Source organism: Epinephelus fuscoguttatus, linkage group LG8 (assembly GCF_011397635.1).
Source record: "Epinephelus fuscoguttatus linkage group LG8, E.fuscoguttatus.final_Chr_v1".
In the NCBI taxonomy this organism is placed as follows: Eukaryota; Metazoa; Chordata; class Actinopteri; order Perciformes; family Serranidae; genus Epinephelus; species Epinephelus fuscoguttatus.
Window position 1 is genome coordinate 8,830,756 of NC_064759.1, and position 15,502 is coordinate 8,846,257.

At 42.2% G+C, this 15,502-nt stretch overlaps 2 protein-coding genes across 3 annotated transcripts; one reads left to right on the plus strand and one right to left on the minus strand.

Annotated features, from left to right (window-relative positions):
• Positions 1–1,077: 1,077 nt before the first annotated feature.
• pbx2 (pre-B-cell leukemia homeobox 2) lies at positions 1,078–10,824 on the minus strand. 2 transcript variants are annotated; one of them, XR_007449780.1, is made up of 9 exons: positions 10,248–10,824; positions 9,523–9,596; positions 8,073–8,317; positions 7,178–7,368; positions 5,805–5,940; positions 5,413–5,554; positions 4,704–4,798; positions 1,809–1,983; positions 1,078–1,208 (listed from the first exon to the last, which is right to left on the minus strand). XR_007449780.1 is itself a non-coding variant. In XM_049582959.1 (8 exons), exons 1-8 carry the CDS (start codon positions 10,487–10,489, stop codon positions 1,903–1,905), a joined length of 1,206 nt encoding a protein of 401 aa, XP_049438916.1. In that variant the 5' UTR covers positions 10,490–10,824; the 3' UTR covers positions 1,210–1,902. The 2 variants fall into 2 exon arrangements, 1 of the variants encoding a protein (XP_049438916.1); XM_049582959.1 differs by lacking the exon at positions 1,078–1,208 and having other exon boundaries at positions 1,210–1,983.
• A 170-nt stretch (positions 10,825–10,994) lies between these two features.
• LOC125892757 (G-protein-signaling modulator 2) lies at positions 10,995–14,218 on the plus strand. Its single transcript, XM_049582960.1, has 5 exons — positions 10,995–11,433; positions 11,838–12,374; positions 12,668–12,833; positions 13,093–13,346; positions 13,541–14,218. The coding sequence occupies exons 2-5, from the start codon at positions 11,856–11,858 to the stop codon at positions 13,679–13,681; spliced, it is 1,080 nt and encodes a 359-aa protein (XP_049438917.1). The 5' UTR covers positions 10,995–11,433; positions 11,838–11,855; the 3' UTR covers positions 13,682–14,218.
• The last annotated feature ends 1,284 nt before the right edge of the window (positions 14,219–15,502 follow it).

Here is a 15,502-nt window from a genome sequence, read left to right on the forward strand (position 1 = left end):
TGTCTGTTATCACTGACCTCGTCAAATAAACTTATGTAATAAAAAGTTGATACATTTGGGAATACACACCATGTCAGCACAATATAAACTACATGTTGAATTTAATGCGATACTTGATTTTGACTCAGAACAGCTGCATCAGACAGAGCAAGACAAGGTTATTATGCAGAGTCTGCCTTGGCTGATATTCTGCTAGAAGTGGTGCAAATTCTCCAACACATTTTAAATAAACATACAACTCAAACCTTAAAGGGACAGTTCACCCCAAAATCAAAAATACATATTCTTCCTCATACCTGCAGTGCTATTTATCAGTCTAGATGATTCTGGTGTGTTGGAGATATCAGCCGTAGAGATGTCTGCCTCCTCTCCAGTATAATGGAACTACATGGCACTCAGCTTGTGGTGCTCAAAGTCCTGAAAAACATACATACATACAATATCATCTTGAAGCAATTAACAGCAATGTCTCTTTCCAGAAATTATAACCTGGTTACTCAAGATAATCTACATACCTTGTTGTGAGCTGGTTCATGTAGGAACTATTTTCTTTCTACCAAACATCACCCACCAGTTGTATCACTGCGCAGAAAGAAGCTACTCAGAGGCCTCCACTTGTGACAGCACGAGATGTAAAGATGAATGGCATCCTCCTTGACAGAGCTGTCTTGTTAGCGCATCTGAAATCACCAACACTCAGCAACTCACATCAAAACAATCTAGACTTATTGGTAGCCGCACAGGTAAGAGGAACTATGTATTTTTGATTTGGGGGTGAGCTGTCCCTTTAATTTTTTGTGCAGTTTCCTGCTTTCCCCAGTTGATAGTTCAACCTTGCACCAATACACTGGATAATACAATGAATCATGGTTAACAGTCAGCCTATCATTACTGTTGTGCACTGTAAATTAACAATTTGACAGCACCCCTGCAGGCACTCTGAGGACCACACAGGGGTCGCGAATCCCTTGTTGAAGACCCAGGCAATAAATCAAATTCCTTTTACGTCTGTTGCATTGATGGGAAAGAGACACAAACATGTCAAAAACTGGGCAAATAAAACAAACCATTTGCGTGGCTGAATACATTTGTGAGGTAATGTTTGGTATCTTTTGTAATTTGAGTGAACTAGCCTTTTAATACTGCCTCGTTTTATACTTCAAGCCTTCTGACCTCTTCACTCAGCACAAACCTGGATCGATCACCATCTGGTTGTGAATACAGAGAGTCTTTATTGTAAAAGAGGTAGAGAGAATACAGGTGTTTCACTGTACAGAAAAAAGACAGCACTGTTGATATACTCATTCAAACCACTGATATGGACTCACACACGCCTCATTCACTTTACAGGGACACATAAGCCCGGTAGAAAAAAAAACAACAAAACAAACAAAACAGAGAAACAAACACACAAAATCTTTGGATTTTTCTCTATTGTCCTCTCATTCACTAAATGCATTCTCTCTTTCTGAGCTGTGAAATTGAAAATAGTTATAGCGCTAATAATAAAACAGCATTAATATTAATAATAATGATATAGTGTGCTAAAACAATGATAATGCTGTCCCCACCCGCCCCTTCCCAACCACAAACACACACCTCAGTAACATGTCAAAAGTAGTGGAAAACAAACCCTACAACCATGATAATAAAACCACACCTGCATGCACACGACACACACACGCATTTTCACTCTTCCATCCGTGCACTCAGCGGATCATACAAACATAATAATGACCCACGCTGAGCGGTTAGAAAAGAAAAAAAAATGTACATTTTAAAATAACCAAACCAAACAAACAACGTACAAAAACAACTGCAGCCAAGTGGGAAGTGTGATATCATTCTTTCTGTCTTTTCCGTCGTCAATCTTTCCGTCGCTGTCGTTCTGTGCCAGTGGGCTCAGTCAGAGTTTTCCGAGTGGTCGGTGTGGGGCGAGGCGCCGGACGGGGGCGAGTTTCGACCCTGCCAGTTCCCGTTAGCCTAAGGAATCGAAAGAAAAACAAAGAAACAAATAGTTAGTGGACAACACGTGACTTAAGTCTGCTTTGTACTTCTGTCAGAATGTCATTTTTCAGCACATCAGTTGTTTTTTTTTATTAGATTGACCAACAAAGGCGCACACTTAACAGTACTGCAAACTGTTCTAAACAATCTCAAGATGTTTCCTGAGTAGCTGCTGTCACAGGAAATACATTCAGGAAGGCTTGAAACTAATCTGAGATAGATAATCCATCACGATAAACACTTCGGTTTTGTTAAAGTTATGTTACATTTCAAAGCAGTGCAGCTGACAGCAACTTCTCTTTGTTGGTGCTTTTAGAAGCTTATTGGAAAACACTGACATCCAAGACCTGAGAGCTGGGTGTGGTAGTCAGCTGCTCACCAGCCACCTGTTCAGTGTTTGATGACAGACTTGCACAAAGCAATTTTACAAAAAAAAATCTTCTAACATGAGATGATCATGTTGACTGTGACAAGCAGGTTTCAACTCTCTCCAAGTTTCAAGCAAAAGTGCCGAACATTCATTCAAAACTCAGCTGCCCGGATCATCACCCGCACCAAATCATCCACCCACATCACCCCCATCCTCATCCAACTACACTGGCTCTCTGCTCAGTACCGAATTGACCACAAAATCCTTCTGCTCACCTTCAACACCTCCACAACCCAGCCCCGACCTATCTCTCTGAGTAGTACACCTCCCCACTCCCATCACTCTTCGGGTGCGATCACACAGAAATGAGACGCCAGAGGCGTGGACGCTTGAAACGCTGGAAGCGCTTATTCAATGCGCGCTAGCTACTGGCGTCTGGCGCTAGTTGAAAATTTTTTAACTTTTCACCGTCTAAAAAGAAGCATCTACAAACATGCACGTCTAAAAAGACGCCTGAAAAACGCGCGTCTAAAAAGACACTTGAACGTCGGTCAGATGCGCAGTATCAAAAAACAAAAACAATGGTTTTACTGCCGTTGCATTTCTAGCCTTTCATCCCTGTGTGATTGCTCCCTTCCTCTGCTGGTCTCCTGACTATTCCCACCTCACGCCTCAGCATAATGGGTGCCAGGGCTTTCAGCTGCACTGCCCCAGGCTCTGGACCTCCCTACCTCCATACATTATCACAGCAACATGTTTGCCAACTCATGTATCTTGCTCTGTATGCTATTTTATGCTCTTTACGGTGACCTTGGGTGTTTTGAAAGGCGTCTTTTTAAATAAAATGTATTATTAATATTAAATAAATGTATTATTTGACGGTTCCAGCTTCTCAAACGTGTGGATCTGATGCTCTTCCTTCTCTTATAGAGTTGCTGGGATGATGTTTTTTTATGTGAACGTCCATTAAGTTAGCCTATCATGATTCCCTTGACAAAAAGTCAATGGGATTTTTTTCATTGGATTATTGCAGAAAATAAGTTTACAATACTTACACATTATGTTCAGTATTATACTCTTCACTAATGGACACATTCATGATTTTTGAACAGTAAAAAATTGCCAGAAGTAAGGCTATAAACAAACGACACCACTGTCGCGTTACTTCAACGTCATCATCACCACCACAAGGCTGCAAAGCCACGTTCAGTGTGATGACGCTCTGTATTCTCATTCAACAGCTCATGAGCAGCCACCTTTTCTATGACACATAAAAGCTACAAAATTAATGAGTGGGGTATTTACTGACGTTTTTTATGTTGTACAACAAAACCTGAAAATATCTTATGCTCATGTTCTCTGCCTAGCTGCTAAGTCAGCAGTTGTAGCATGGCTACATGCATTAGCCTCCCTCTCTGCACTTTCATCGGTGGTTTCTGGGGTGGTCGATATGTCAGAGAGTCTTGTTGGACAACTAACAGAATAATCTATTGTGGCTCACAAGAATGTTCGTACGCTTGGAATAATAATCGAGCTAATTGGCCAATATGTTGGCAGCCACCTTTTCTAAGACACATCAAAGCTACAAAATTAACAAGTGGGGTATTTACTGTCATATTTTATGTTGTGCAACAAAATGTGAAAATATCTTACGCTCATGTTAAACACAAATCTTATTTCAGGCACCCAAATCTCATTCAAAAAACCCACTGACTTCAAGACGAGGGAACCAGAAGTTCAAACATGCTAACTCTTGTTTTAGGACTCATTCCTGCACCACTCTATATAACAGCAAACTAAGTATTTGGGGATTTTTGACTGCCGGTCAGACAAAACAAGACATCTGATAATGTCACCTTCAGCTCCAGAAAACTAACTGACAGACATTTTCACTTTTTTTTTTTTTTTTTTTTTTTAATAGACCAAATGATTAATTGACAATAAGTCAGATGCAGCCCTAGTTGGTGCTAATGTAAATTATCTACCATGAGAGCTGTTGATAAATAACAACTGAAATCCTAGATATCATAAACAATCAATGTCCCTTAAAGGCTGGAGTTACTCTATATTTTTCTTATTGTCAACAAATCTCATGGACAGATCAAAACCAACAGTGTTTTCATCTCTGTGGCGTATGTTCATCATTATGAAGGAACATGTCATCCAGGGATGTATTCTTAACAGTTTTAGGACAATAATGGAGCTCTGTGACACAGAGGAATAAGATGTATCACTTGTTCATGTGATTTGTTGACAGAAAAATCCACAAAGTCACCAGCGTTATTATTCAAGTGTTTGTAACTGCTTCATGAGTGATGTGAAGTACCTGCACTCCCATTTGGTAAGCAGAGTGCTCGCCATTCACAGGTGGAACCCCGAGGAACAGGTCAGCTGATCCAGACAGAGAGAAGGACCCAGACCCTAAAGAAAGACAAGACAAGAGAGCAACCTCAGTATGCACTAATAATAATAACAACCCTGTTTTACATATAGATATTTCTAGTTCTTACATTGCCGTTAAATGTTAAGAGTCAGGATGTCTTTCAAAAGGGAACAAAGACTCATAACTTGCAAAAACATGAGAAATAATGCTCTATATTAAAGCCTCAATTAGCAACCTGCCCACAGTGATTCACTGCTTCAGCTTTCACTTTATGATTCACACACGAGCTGCCCAGCTAATCCAAATCAATAGCAAACTAAGCTGTTGCAAGAAAGGTGAGGCTCGCAGCTACACAGCAGGCAAGTTACAGAGGGAAAGATAATTACAAGTTACTAAGGGTGAGTTAATTATGAGGATAATTGTGCTGCAGACCAGTTCAGACACACACCAAAACTGGTATTACTGTCCTGATTGCAAAATCGTCTTTGTTCCAACATTTTAGTTTCCTTAGCCTCGGGTTACACATTGTGTTCAGGTTCAGCCATATAATTGACAAGTTGTGGACAGGGACAAACTGGTAAACAGGCAGAAAGGGGTGGAAGTGCCTCGAGGCGAGCAGTTTCACACTGTAGCTATCCTTGTCTTTTGTTACCTGTGGAGTTGGGAGTGTGCGGGGAATCGTCGCCCTGTCTGCCCCCTAAGGCTGTCTTCATGGCATAAAGGTTGGCCTCCTCTTGGAACTTGCCAATGTTTTTCTTGTAGCGGATTCTCTTGTTGCCAAACCAGTTGGAGACCTGTCAGGAAAACAACAATGCCAGCCTCAGTATACACTCTTTTTTGGAGAGTAATTGATCCACCCTGAGCAGCAGATCAAACACACAGAAATACTTAAGCAAGCTGTTATTGATGAATTACGTGTCTTTAAGATTGAGAACAGAAATCCTGCTACTTTATATGTCCACTATGACTAAAACTCCATTACACAGCTTAAGAAACACAGTGTCATTCTTAGATGTTATTGTGAAACTACAGTCAGTGGTTTACCTGAGAGACAGTGATTCCACACTGTTTGGCGAGTTCCTCTTTGGCTTCTTCGCTGGGGTAAGGGTTGGACAGGTGGGAGTAGAAATACTCATTCAGGACCTCTGTGGCCTGTTTGCTGAAGTTGCGCCTTTTGCGCCTGAGAAGACACAAACACAGGGAAAGTATGGTGAAAAACCTGCTGTGATTTTTTTCCATCTTTTCTTTGTTATTACATTTCCACACGATCATCAGTCATGGCCTAAGGTGTGGTCAGTGGTCCCACACCCGTTCTATACACTCACATATACAGGTCTAAATGGCTGCTATGTTAACAGAACCTGTTACTGGTTAGGGCTGGGTATACCTTAAATCCAATACTAAAACCACAGCGATCGTTTTGTGCACACTTTGGCTGAATTAAAGCCTCACAGCCAAATTAGTAATTCAGCCATCTTGGTTGAATTTCACTCTGTGAGCAGCTATTTCAACAAAGTAGAGCCATATTTTAGATCACATGTTGAAACGTTTCTGACATTGCTTCAGGTAGGTCTTGTTTACTTCACTTCTATGCAATAGAAGAACAGATGGCACGTATCAAAGCTTTCGTGGTGATTTGTCGGTCAAATTATGTTGGCTAGATAACATAACAGCGGCAAAGATTGGCTGCAAAAACAGAATTTGATTGACGATTATTATAATCACGCGCGACACACAGGAAAAAAGGAGACAGGCCGAATCTCTATGAGGTGAAACTGAGCGAGCCTGAGCAGCGCTGCTCACACATGCTGCGTGGCTGCTCTTACCTGTCATCATGAAAACCAACATGAAAAGAAAGAAGTGGCGTGACACACGCGCTGTCTCAGATGTTAAGCACCGAAATCTGACATAGTTTTCGACAAAGCTTTTCAAAAGCGGATAGAACCTAGACAATTCTGTTTTCCAATACCCAGCCCTAATGTCGGTAGAACGTCCTATCAAAAGTTTATCAATTTTTCCTGGAAATGTGCATAAAAAGGTGCAAATTGACATGAAATTAATTTTATACAGGGGCATATTACTGCTATTAGCCCAGAGCAATTATGTTTCACTCTTAACTTCTGGTTAAAACAAAAACATTGTCAAATTGGGAAATGTGTTGTGTTTTAAAAATAAACATTTTGATACATTTGTCTGTTTTATTAGTATTGTATTATTTTGCAGTGACTCTTACTCACAATTTTAAACAATAATAGCTGTTGCTGTTGTTGTTGCTGACTGCAGTTACTGTTCACCTAAAAGAGGCATGGTGCAGCCTTCTCAGAGCCACAGTGCAAGCCTACAGGGTTCAGTGCTTAAGTGCTTCAGTAGATTATCAGTGCAGTATTCCCTTAAAAACAATAATCACATGTGCGTACCTGGCATCGAGGAAGCGGGACCTCAGGATCATGACTGCCTCACAAGTGCTCTGCTTCAGCTGGGTCTGGATCGTGCTGAACTTGCGGTGGATAATGCCCACCATTCGCTCAATCTCCCGCGGAGTCACGGGCCGTGTACGCGACTGCTCCCTCAGCAGGTTCATCACGTGGGTGGTGAACTCAGTGCATGCCTGGGTGGGGGGTGCATTACACGACGGACAGTGAAAGACATAAATGCGCAAAAAAATGAAGCTAGGTGTATTATTTCATGTTGGTTAGATGTGATCTATTGAAACCTGTTCTAAATTTTTGTGACATGGCATTTTGTAGGGAAGTAAATGTCTCAGCTTATAATTACTGTTCTTGTCAGTAGGCATGTATAAGCATAATTACAAAAGGTCTTAGCATAAGGACATGTCCTGCTGGTAATTTGAAAGCTCCATAAAGCAGCTTAGCTCTACACAGCTTCACTGTAGAGTGGTTGCCTCACATATACATATGCAGCATGCCCAACGGACAGCTTAAACAATTAGAAGATTTTAATTCATGTTGCAAGAAGAATGTATTGTATGTTGCTGATGGATGTAATTACAATAGTGGATTTCACAATAGATTTAAGTGTTTTGAATAACAGCACACAATCAGGCTTTGGTGTAGGTTGTATGTGTGTTACTCTCATCTTACAATGCCTCTTCTCATACAGAGATATGACGCTTATACCTGGCATGTTTATATCAGAAACATAATGACAGAATTGTATTCTCCGGAAAAGCAAAGTTATGTGGCTGAACTCTAGACCTAACATGCCACTGGATTATGCTTCTGGCGAGCAGCTTTAATGCAAGCAAGCGTGTACGGGCAATGTCAGCGCTCATCTCCTGTTGCGACACGGTACCTGCTCATACTTCTCCAGCTCAGTGTGGTAGATACTGCGAATCTGGCTCAACTTGCTTTTGTAGTCGGAGTGCTCGAGCGAGCTGTCAGGTGACATCCCTCCTGAGCTGGTGGCAGCAGACACCGCAGCTGCAGCCCCGCCGCCCTTCTCCGGGCCCGCTACGCCCTCCGCCAGCAGCATGTTGTCCAGTCGCACCAGCTGGGGATCCTGAGGCTCATCCTCCTGGGCGTTCCTCATTGACAGGCCTGTCAATGAGACAAATGTCTGTTAGTTTTGTGAGTGATATGTCAACAGAAGACTGTAAATGTGTCAAGGCACAGTCACATTACACTTCTGACCTATGAATATTCCCACCATCTCTTGTTCACTTCAGTTGAAGCCTGTTTAGTTGTTGAATTCATGCACACATTTCCTGTTTTGGTGTAACTGGTGGGTCAAAGTTGACTTTGGTTTAACTTTGTCCTGCAAGTTTGCAGGGTTAGTCAGTAGAAACACTGATGCACTCTTCATCCCATCATCTTGTTTTGAGCATCATTCTCATATACTCACAGTTTGCAGTCACTCTGTGTAATGTTTATCTATCACTCACATCAGAAAATCTTCTTTGAAGGGGCTGAGTGCAGAGAATGTCACCATAACTTTCAATAAAGTCTTTGCAGGATTTCTTAGCATTTCTGCAAATGAAAAATGACTTTCTTTGTACAGGAAGGCTAAAATAAAATGAACTTTTACAGCATAAATAAAAATATCAAGCAGCATTAATGGTGGGGGTGGCAGTAGCGCAGTAAATAAGGACTTGTCTTGGAAGTATAGGGTTGCCAGCTCAAGTCCTTGTACGGACCAAGCATGGAGTGTGGACTGGCAGCTGGAGAAATGCCAGTTTGCCTAGGGTGCCCCTGAGTACGGCACCAAAGCCCCAACAGCCTGCCCAAGGCCCCCTCACTCTGACATCTCTCCATTTAATGCATGTTTAGGTCCTGTTTGTGCATGTGTGAGTACTTCAGGCCTGTGTGCATATGACAACAAGTATATCTTCCTTCTTCTTCTTCATTACCCTCTTATTTTCTTGTAAAATCAGCTGTTGCAAGGAGTTGAACTACGCTTAACTCCTGTACCATACAGTTATAAAGACAGTCAGCAACCTGTGACATGTATTGTGCTGCCCTGTGGGCATTGTGCATCTGTTTGTCCAGCTGTTGTCATTTGAGTCTATTCTTATAACAAAAGCATTTACATAATGGCTATCTTATCACATTTATCTGCACATACTGAGCTACTGACAGCTGGAGTCAGATTCCTCCTGTGTGTGTGTGTACTTGTTTATAATTGTATTGGCTTCCCTGTCAACACACTTTAATAACGCTCCAATAAGCCCACTGCACATCAGAACTCACATTAAATGCATGACAGCAGACAGAGACAACATCAAAACACTGATAAATAACGTTACCGGTTTTTTCCTTGATCTCGCACAGGACGCTGAATAATGCAGGTTTCATTCGGTGACAGTTGAGTGCATGTTTCCTGTGCATAGAGAGAAGAGCGTGACTTGTAGCTAACGTTAGCATAACAGGCTAAGCACAGGTAGAGTGGCGATATGCAAATGCACCAAAACATAAACACACATTAAAAGGGACTGAACAACTACCTTTCCCGTGGCTAATTTAGCAACTGATAGCTTCTGACTAGCTAAGTGCTAAGGTGGCAAGTGCTCACTGTTGACGTTAAGCTGTCTGTAACGTTACGTTAGCCAGTAAGTTCGGTCGTATTTTCATTTATTTACGACACACTTTGGTGTTAATGTGTGCCGAAAATACAGTCTAAACGTTTATATTAGCGCTACCTGTTAGCTACCTATTGTATCGCTAGCTAGTTAGCCTAGCATGCTAACAATGGCTACGTTTGAGACCACCGCTGCTAAAAGACGTATGTGTTTGTAAATGACAGCAAAGACACAATTAGCATTGGCTACCATAACAGCACATGAACCCGAACAGGTGACAACAAAAGCAACTTTGTTGGCGCTAATTAGTTAACTACTGGGTAAATAATCTAAACAATAGCTGGAAGTTCAGCAAACTTTGTCACTGCGAGTCAACAAAGCGGCAAAACAAAAAAAAAGCAGCTGCAGCGACAGTAAGGTTAAAAATATAATAAATCAAAGTTATCACCAACTTTGCTTGTGCCTCGTCCAAACTTTGGTCGGTAATGGTCATTATTTGTTGCAGTATGTCGCCGATATCTCTGCGGGTTTCATGTCCGTTTTCAGCGCCCTCGAGGCCCGAGTCCCCTCCGTCGGACCGATGCTGCGAGGGTTGGTGAACCGAGTTCAGCGCATGCATCCCGGGGTGGCCACTCATGCCGAGTCCCCGGCCGTTGGAGGGCCCGTTGCCCGTCAGAGGCTGCTGCTGCAACATCTTCAGCGACGCACAGTGGCGACGACTGCTGCCCAACTGTGCTCACAGACACACTACAGAGCCTGATCCGAGGCATCGCACAAAGCAGGGTCCCCTAGCGATTGACAGATAAAGGTACAAGCCATGTAAACACACCACGGCGTGTTATCGACACTGTTGTTCTGAGACAACACAAGGGCAACATAGCTGCGTTAAATGTAACCACAACAACAAAACATCTGCAGCCCCTGCATTATCAGGAAGCAGAAGTGTGGTTGCGCGCTTGTGTGTCAGGAAATAACAAATAAGATATATCTAAATAAAATGGAGATTATGTGCTCTATTGTCACCCTACTTAAAAGCATCACTAGACAGATTCAGATTAAAGAAGCTGCTTTTTAAAATTCCTCTGGTTTAATGTGATAATCTATCTTAGACAGGCTTCTCTCACTTGTCTCACTCTACTTCTCGTTTTAGCTGCAAGTCAACAGGATGTGTGCCAAAACCACAGCAGTGTCTGAAGAACTGTGCAGCCTGTTTCAACATGTTGCAGTTGGGTCTGTCATAATCAAATGAGCAGCAGCTGCGCACAGCAAGTTTGACAGCTTTAAGTTCATCTCAAATCATGGAAAGCTTTGCTACGGACTATAAACCAAAATGCATGGCCGGGATTCCTTCTGCTTTTAACGGCAATATGTCAAAATAGCACGGCCTGTCAGATGCGGGCCGAATAAATAAGGGTGGGCTGTGGTAAGAGGAACAGGAAGAGAGCAGACGACAGAGAGAAGGTAGCAAGGCAGACAGAAGGGCGAGAGCTTGTCACGTCAGCATGTGAAACTCTTCATAGCAGGGTTTTTTTTCGTCATAAAGATATTGACAAGACAAGTGACAAGCCAAAAAATGCTGTGCTCCGTCTGTGACTTCAAAAGATGATGCTTTGAAGAGACAAGGACAAAAAAATCAAGGTAAGAAAGAAATCATTGAATTTTTTAGTTATTGTGTGGCAACTTTGGGAGGGAAATAACAAGAAGTACAGTAAAAGTTTTGGCTTAATATTCAACAGTTAAATCAGCAACCAGAAGTTGTTATCTCTTCTCACCATGCTGTCACACCTTTGTTATCACACACGATATGATTCACTTTTGGATTTTCCACTTAAACATCTGCTGTCAACATGCTTCAACCTGTTAAACTGGTTTCTCCTACATCTCCTCGCAAGAGAAATACACAGCTGCTCTCAAGCAGTCATGTCTATTCCAAGTAACTTTAGGGTTGATACATGAGAGATACAAGTGTTGAAATGGGGTCCTCAAAGCCTTTGACCTAAGATCTTTGACCTCACCCCTGTTTCTTCTCATCGTCTTGCCAGGGATTGACAGTAGGATTAATGGACTGCACAGAGATCAAAGTTGAAATGGCTGAAGAAGGGCTGCTGGAGAGTCTTGTCATCACCGAAGAGGGAGACATAACCGAGAGTGTCGCTGACAAAGGGGCAGAGAGCAGTTCACTCACCGCACAGAGCTGCAGCAGAGAGTCGGGTCGGAAAGAGGAAGAGGAACACACAGGGGAGGACGAGAATGAAGAAGATATAGTGAGTAAAATGTGTTTAGAGAAGCAGAACAAGGAGAAACAACAAGCCAACGCAGAGGATGATCAGATAGCAGAGGCTGTTGTGACTGAAGAGGACAAAGCAGAGAAAACTGAGAATGATGGACAAAACAGAGGTGATAGTGAAAGAGAAGAGCACACACATGAGGTAATGGAGATTAATGAAAAACCCGAGACACCCAGTGACACAGAGAATGAAAAGCTTTCACAAGGTGATCCTCAAGTGGATGTAAAGAGGTTAATTTCCTCTGAGCAACAACCTGAAGGGACAGAAAACCAAGAAGAGGATCCAAAAAAGGTTTGTGGACTGTTGGTATACTACTTTGGCTTTTTCACATGCCCTGAGATTACCTCTATTGTAGCTGAAAGTATGTGTTTGAAATGTTCTTGACTTTAGCCACCATGTACTCTGTGAGGAAAACAATCTTGTGGTGGAAAAAACGGCAGGTACCATTTTGTTACAGAGCCTGTGGGAGTACGTAGGAGTTAAGTGAATGTCTTTGCTGTGCCAACAAACAGTCTGTGCCACTCACTGAGAAACCTTTCCTCCCTCCTGCATACTTTTTCTGCCACCTACCCTCGTTTTCTCAGGCTCACCGGTTAACCCCTGACTTCCCGGAGGCACTCTACGAGTTGCTCTGCACCCTCCAGGAGGGGAGACGGCTCAATGACCAACGCTGCTCCTTCAGGATGGAGAGTGGGATGAGGAGGAGGAGGTGCCACTCTGAACCCAACACCACCAAGCCAGCCAACAGAGGTGGGAGCACCCTTCAGAAGCACTTTGTTTATCAATGTTTACGTGATGAAACTGGTGCAGCTGTTGCATTTCTTTCCATGTAATGATGCTGACTCATGTCGATCAAGCTGAAAGAACATGAAACGACCCGTACTTAGTGACTCAAGAATGTTTTGAAACTTCTTCAACCGGCATGTTTCCATGTCTTTCCTTGACCACTGACCACTTAAAGTCTCCTGCTGTCTAACCATCAAAGCTCTTTTGTCTCATTTCTCCTCAGTGGTCTTTTCCTCCATGACTTCACTGCAGAGAGAGGAGTTCTTTGAGCTGGTGGCCACCGCTCAAGCTCGCCGGCTGGATGACCAGAGGGCGCAGCTCGAAAAGTCCCAACCGGCAAAAATAAAAGCCAGAGGTTTCAGAGGCAGCATAAAGCAGCTCTCTTTTGTGAAGAGGCCTGCGCCTGCCCCTGCGCCTGCACCAGTTCCTGTGCCTGTGCCAAAAGAGGATCTGTATAACATGATTCTGACGACACAAGTAAGCACTGAACTAGTTTGCTTAGATGCTTTTATCATGACATAACAATTTTTTGTCTGAAGGAAATGTCAGACTCTTGCGAAACCACAATGTCATGCTAACTTAAGTGGAAAATGATTTACTTTTTTTTTTTTTCTTTTTTTTTTTACATCATTTCTGGCATTAATTTGACCTTTTACCTTTCACCCCCACAGGCCCAGGGCAGACTGGAGGATCAGCGCAGCAGGGCTCCTGGTCCCATGGACGATGAGGACTTCTTCTCCCTGCTCCTGAGGGTCCAGGGGGGACGCATGGACGAGCAGAGGACTGAATTACCATGCATGCTGCAAACCTGAGATGGAAAACAAAAAAACTGTGCAGTGAGAGCCATCCAGTATTGTAGCTTTCTTATTTTTGTTAAAACAGGATGCTTTTTGTTGTTGACTTTAATGATGCTTTATTTAAGGGAATTGTTGTCCTTCCTGATAGTGTTGGTCAGTTTTCAAGCTCTTCAGATTGTAGCAAAGAAAACGCTAATGTTTGTGCAACAGAGCTTTTAATGTGACTTGAGGGACGTTCCTGATGAGATTGTAAAGTTTACTGCTAGTTAGCGTTTTATTTCTTTCCTAGTAAACAGGATCAGTAGATATGCTTTCTTATCTTGGCAAAGTTCTTATTTTATTGAGTGTCTGCGATGAGTGGTTGAATGATTTTGTGTGTGTTCCATAATGAGGAGGAGGCCGTCTACTGATCTCTATTGTTTCTCCTTATTTGTACAGTAGACAGTAAACACACCAGGAATGTTGTCAAGGAGATAAGAGCTCCAAAGCCACACAGGGTTTGACTGTATATGGATAAATCTCCTCTACGAAATAAACTAAATGTGTATCTGAGCCAAATGCTTTTATCTATTTATTCAGTTTGTCTAAAATGTCAGGAGAAAAAGAGACTTAACGCGCTCAGATCTCCTCCTTATCATTATTTTTTACATATAAAACAAACAGTAATTGCCTGTAATTGCAAGCATTTCAGCAGTGATGCTAACACGGATGTGTGAAACCTGTTCCTTTGGTTTCATCATTAATCATCATTCCCTCGCTAGGTCACATTCTCACAAACTTGTTATGATGTCTGATGTGTTTAAAACATCCAGTTGCACATAAATCAAAACATTCTCACAAGAAGAGAGGTTGTTATGTCCCATTTATGGAGCAACTGAGGCAAAGATAAAGGCGTTAATATCTCACAGAATGATGTGGGCTGAAAACAGGCGTTATCTCAAAGTTCCAGAATTTTGTTATTTTTATTGACCTAAAGAGAATATTCACACATTTAATGTTGTCCCGGTTTGACTAAAGTATCATGCTAACTCTTAAGTTCAGAGTCAATACTGCTTAACAATATTTGTGGCTATTAGAACTTGATTTTTACTCAAACTCATGATCCAACCACTTGTTTCTAAAGTCTAATGTACTTGTAAACATGCCGCACATAATAATCCAGGGGCCACACTGTGTCACCAGCCAGAAGGGGCCTCCTGGAAACCTGTGACCTTGTCTGATGTGTGTTTAGTCCAGTCAGCTCAGAGGAAAAGTTTCTAAGGAAGTCCTGGTCGGTCTGCATCAGTGAGGTTAGAGGTGACGAGAGGACGCACTGTCACTTCCTCAAACAGAGCACACTTAAATGATATGTGATAGCAACATTTTAATCAACGTTGGCGGTTGAGATCCACGTTTAAAGGAGAAAACATCAGAAAAACAAAAATATTGCCTCTTAGGATTATGTCTTTTTGTTGGATTATAAACAAAAATAAAGGTGGTACACTGACTCATTAAAAAAGTTAAATTTCCGATGTATGGTCAAAGGTCATTACTCTGTTTGACAACCTGCTTTTCTCGACCTCTGCTCCAAAACATCAAGTGACATGAAGACAAACATTTCAAAGAAGAGGAACAGAGGAAGAGAAGAGCAGCACACATTAGACACCACACCAAAATTGTGAAACAGTTTAACAACAGGAAACTAACCAGATGTAAGTTCCACTTTTCAAATGAAAATGTGCAATATGCATGGGTGGATTATGAGATAACAGGTCCTCGGGCACAGATATGCAAAAGGGCCTACCAACTCTCCTACAGGAACAAGATATAATACTCTGTAGTGGTTTTGCCTCCTTT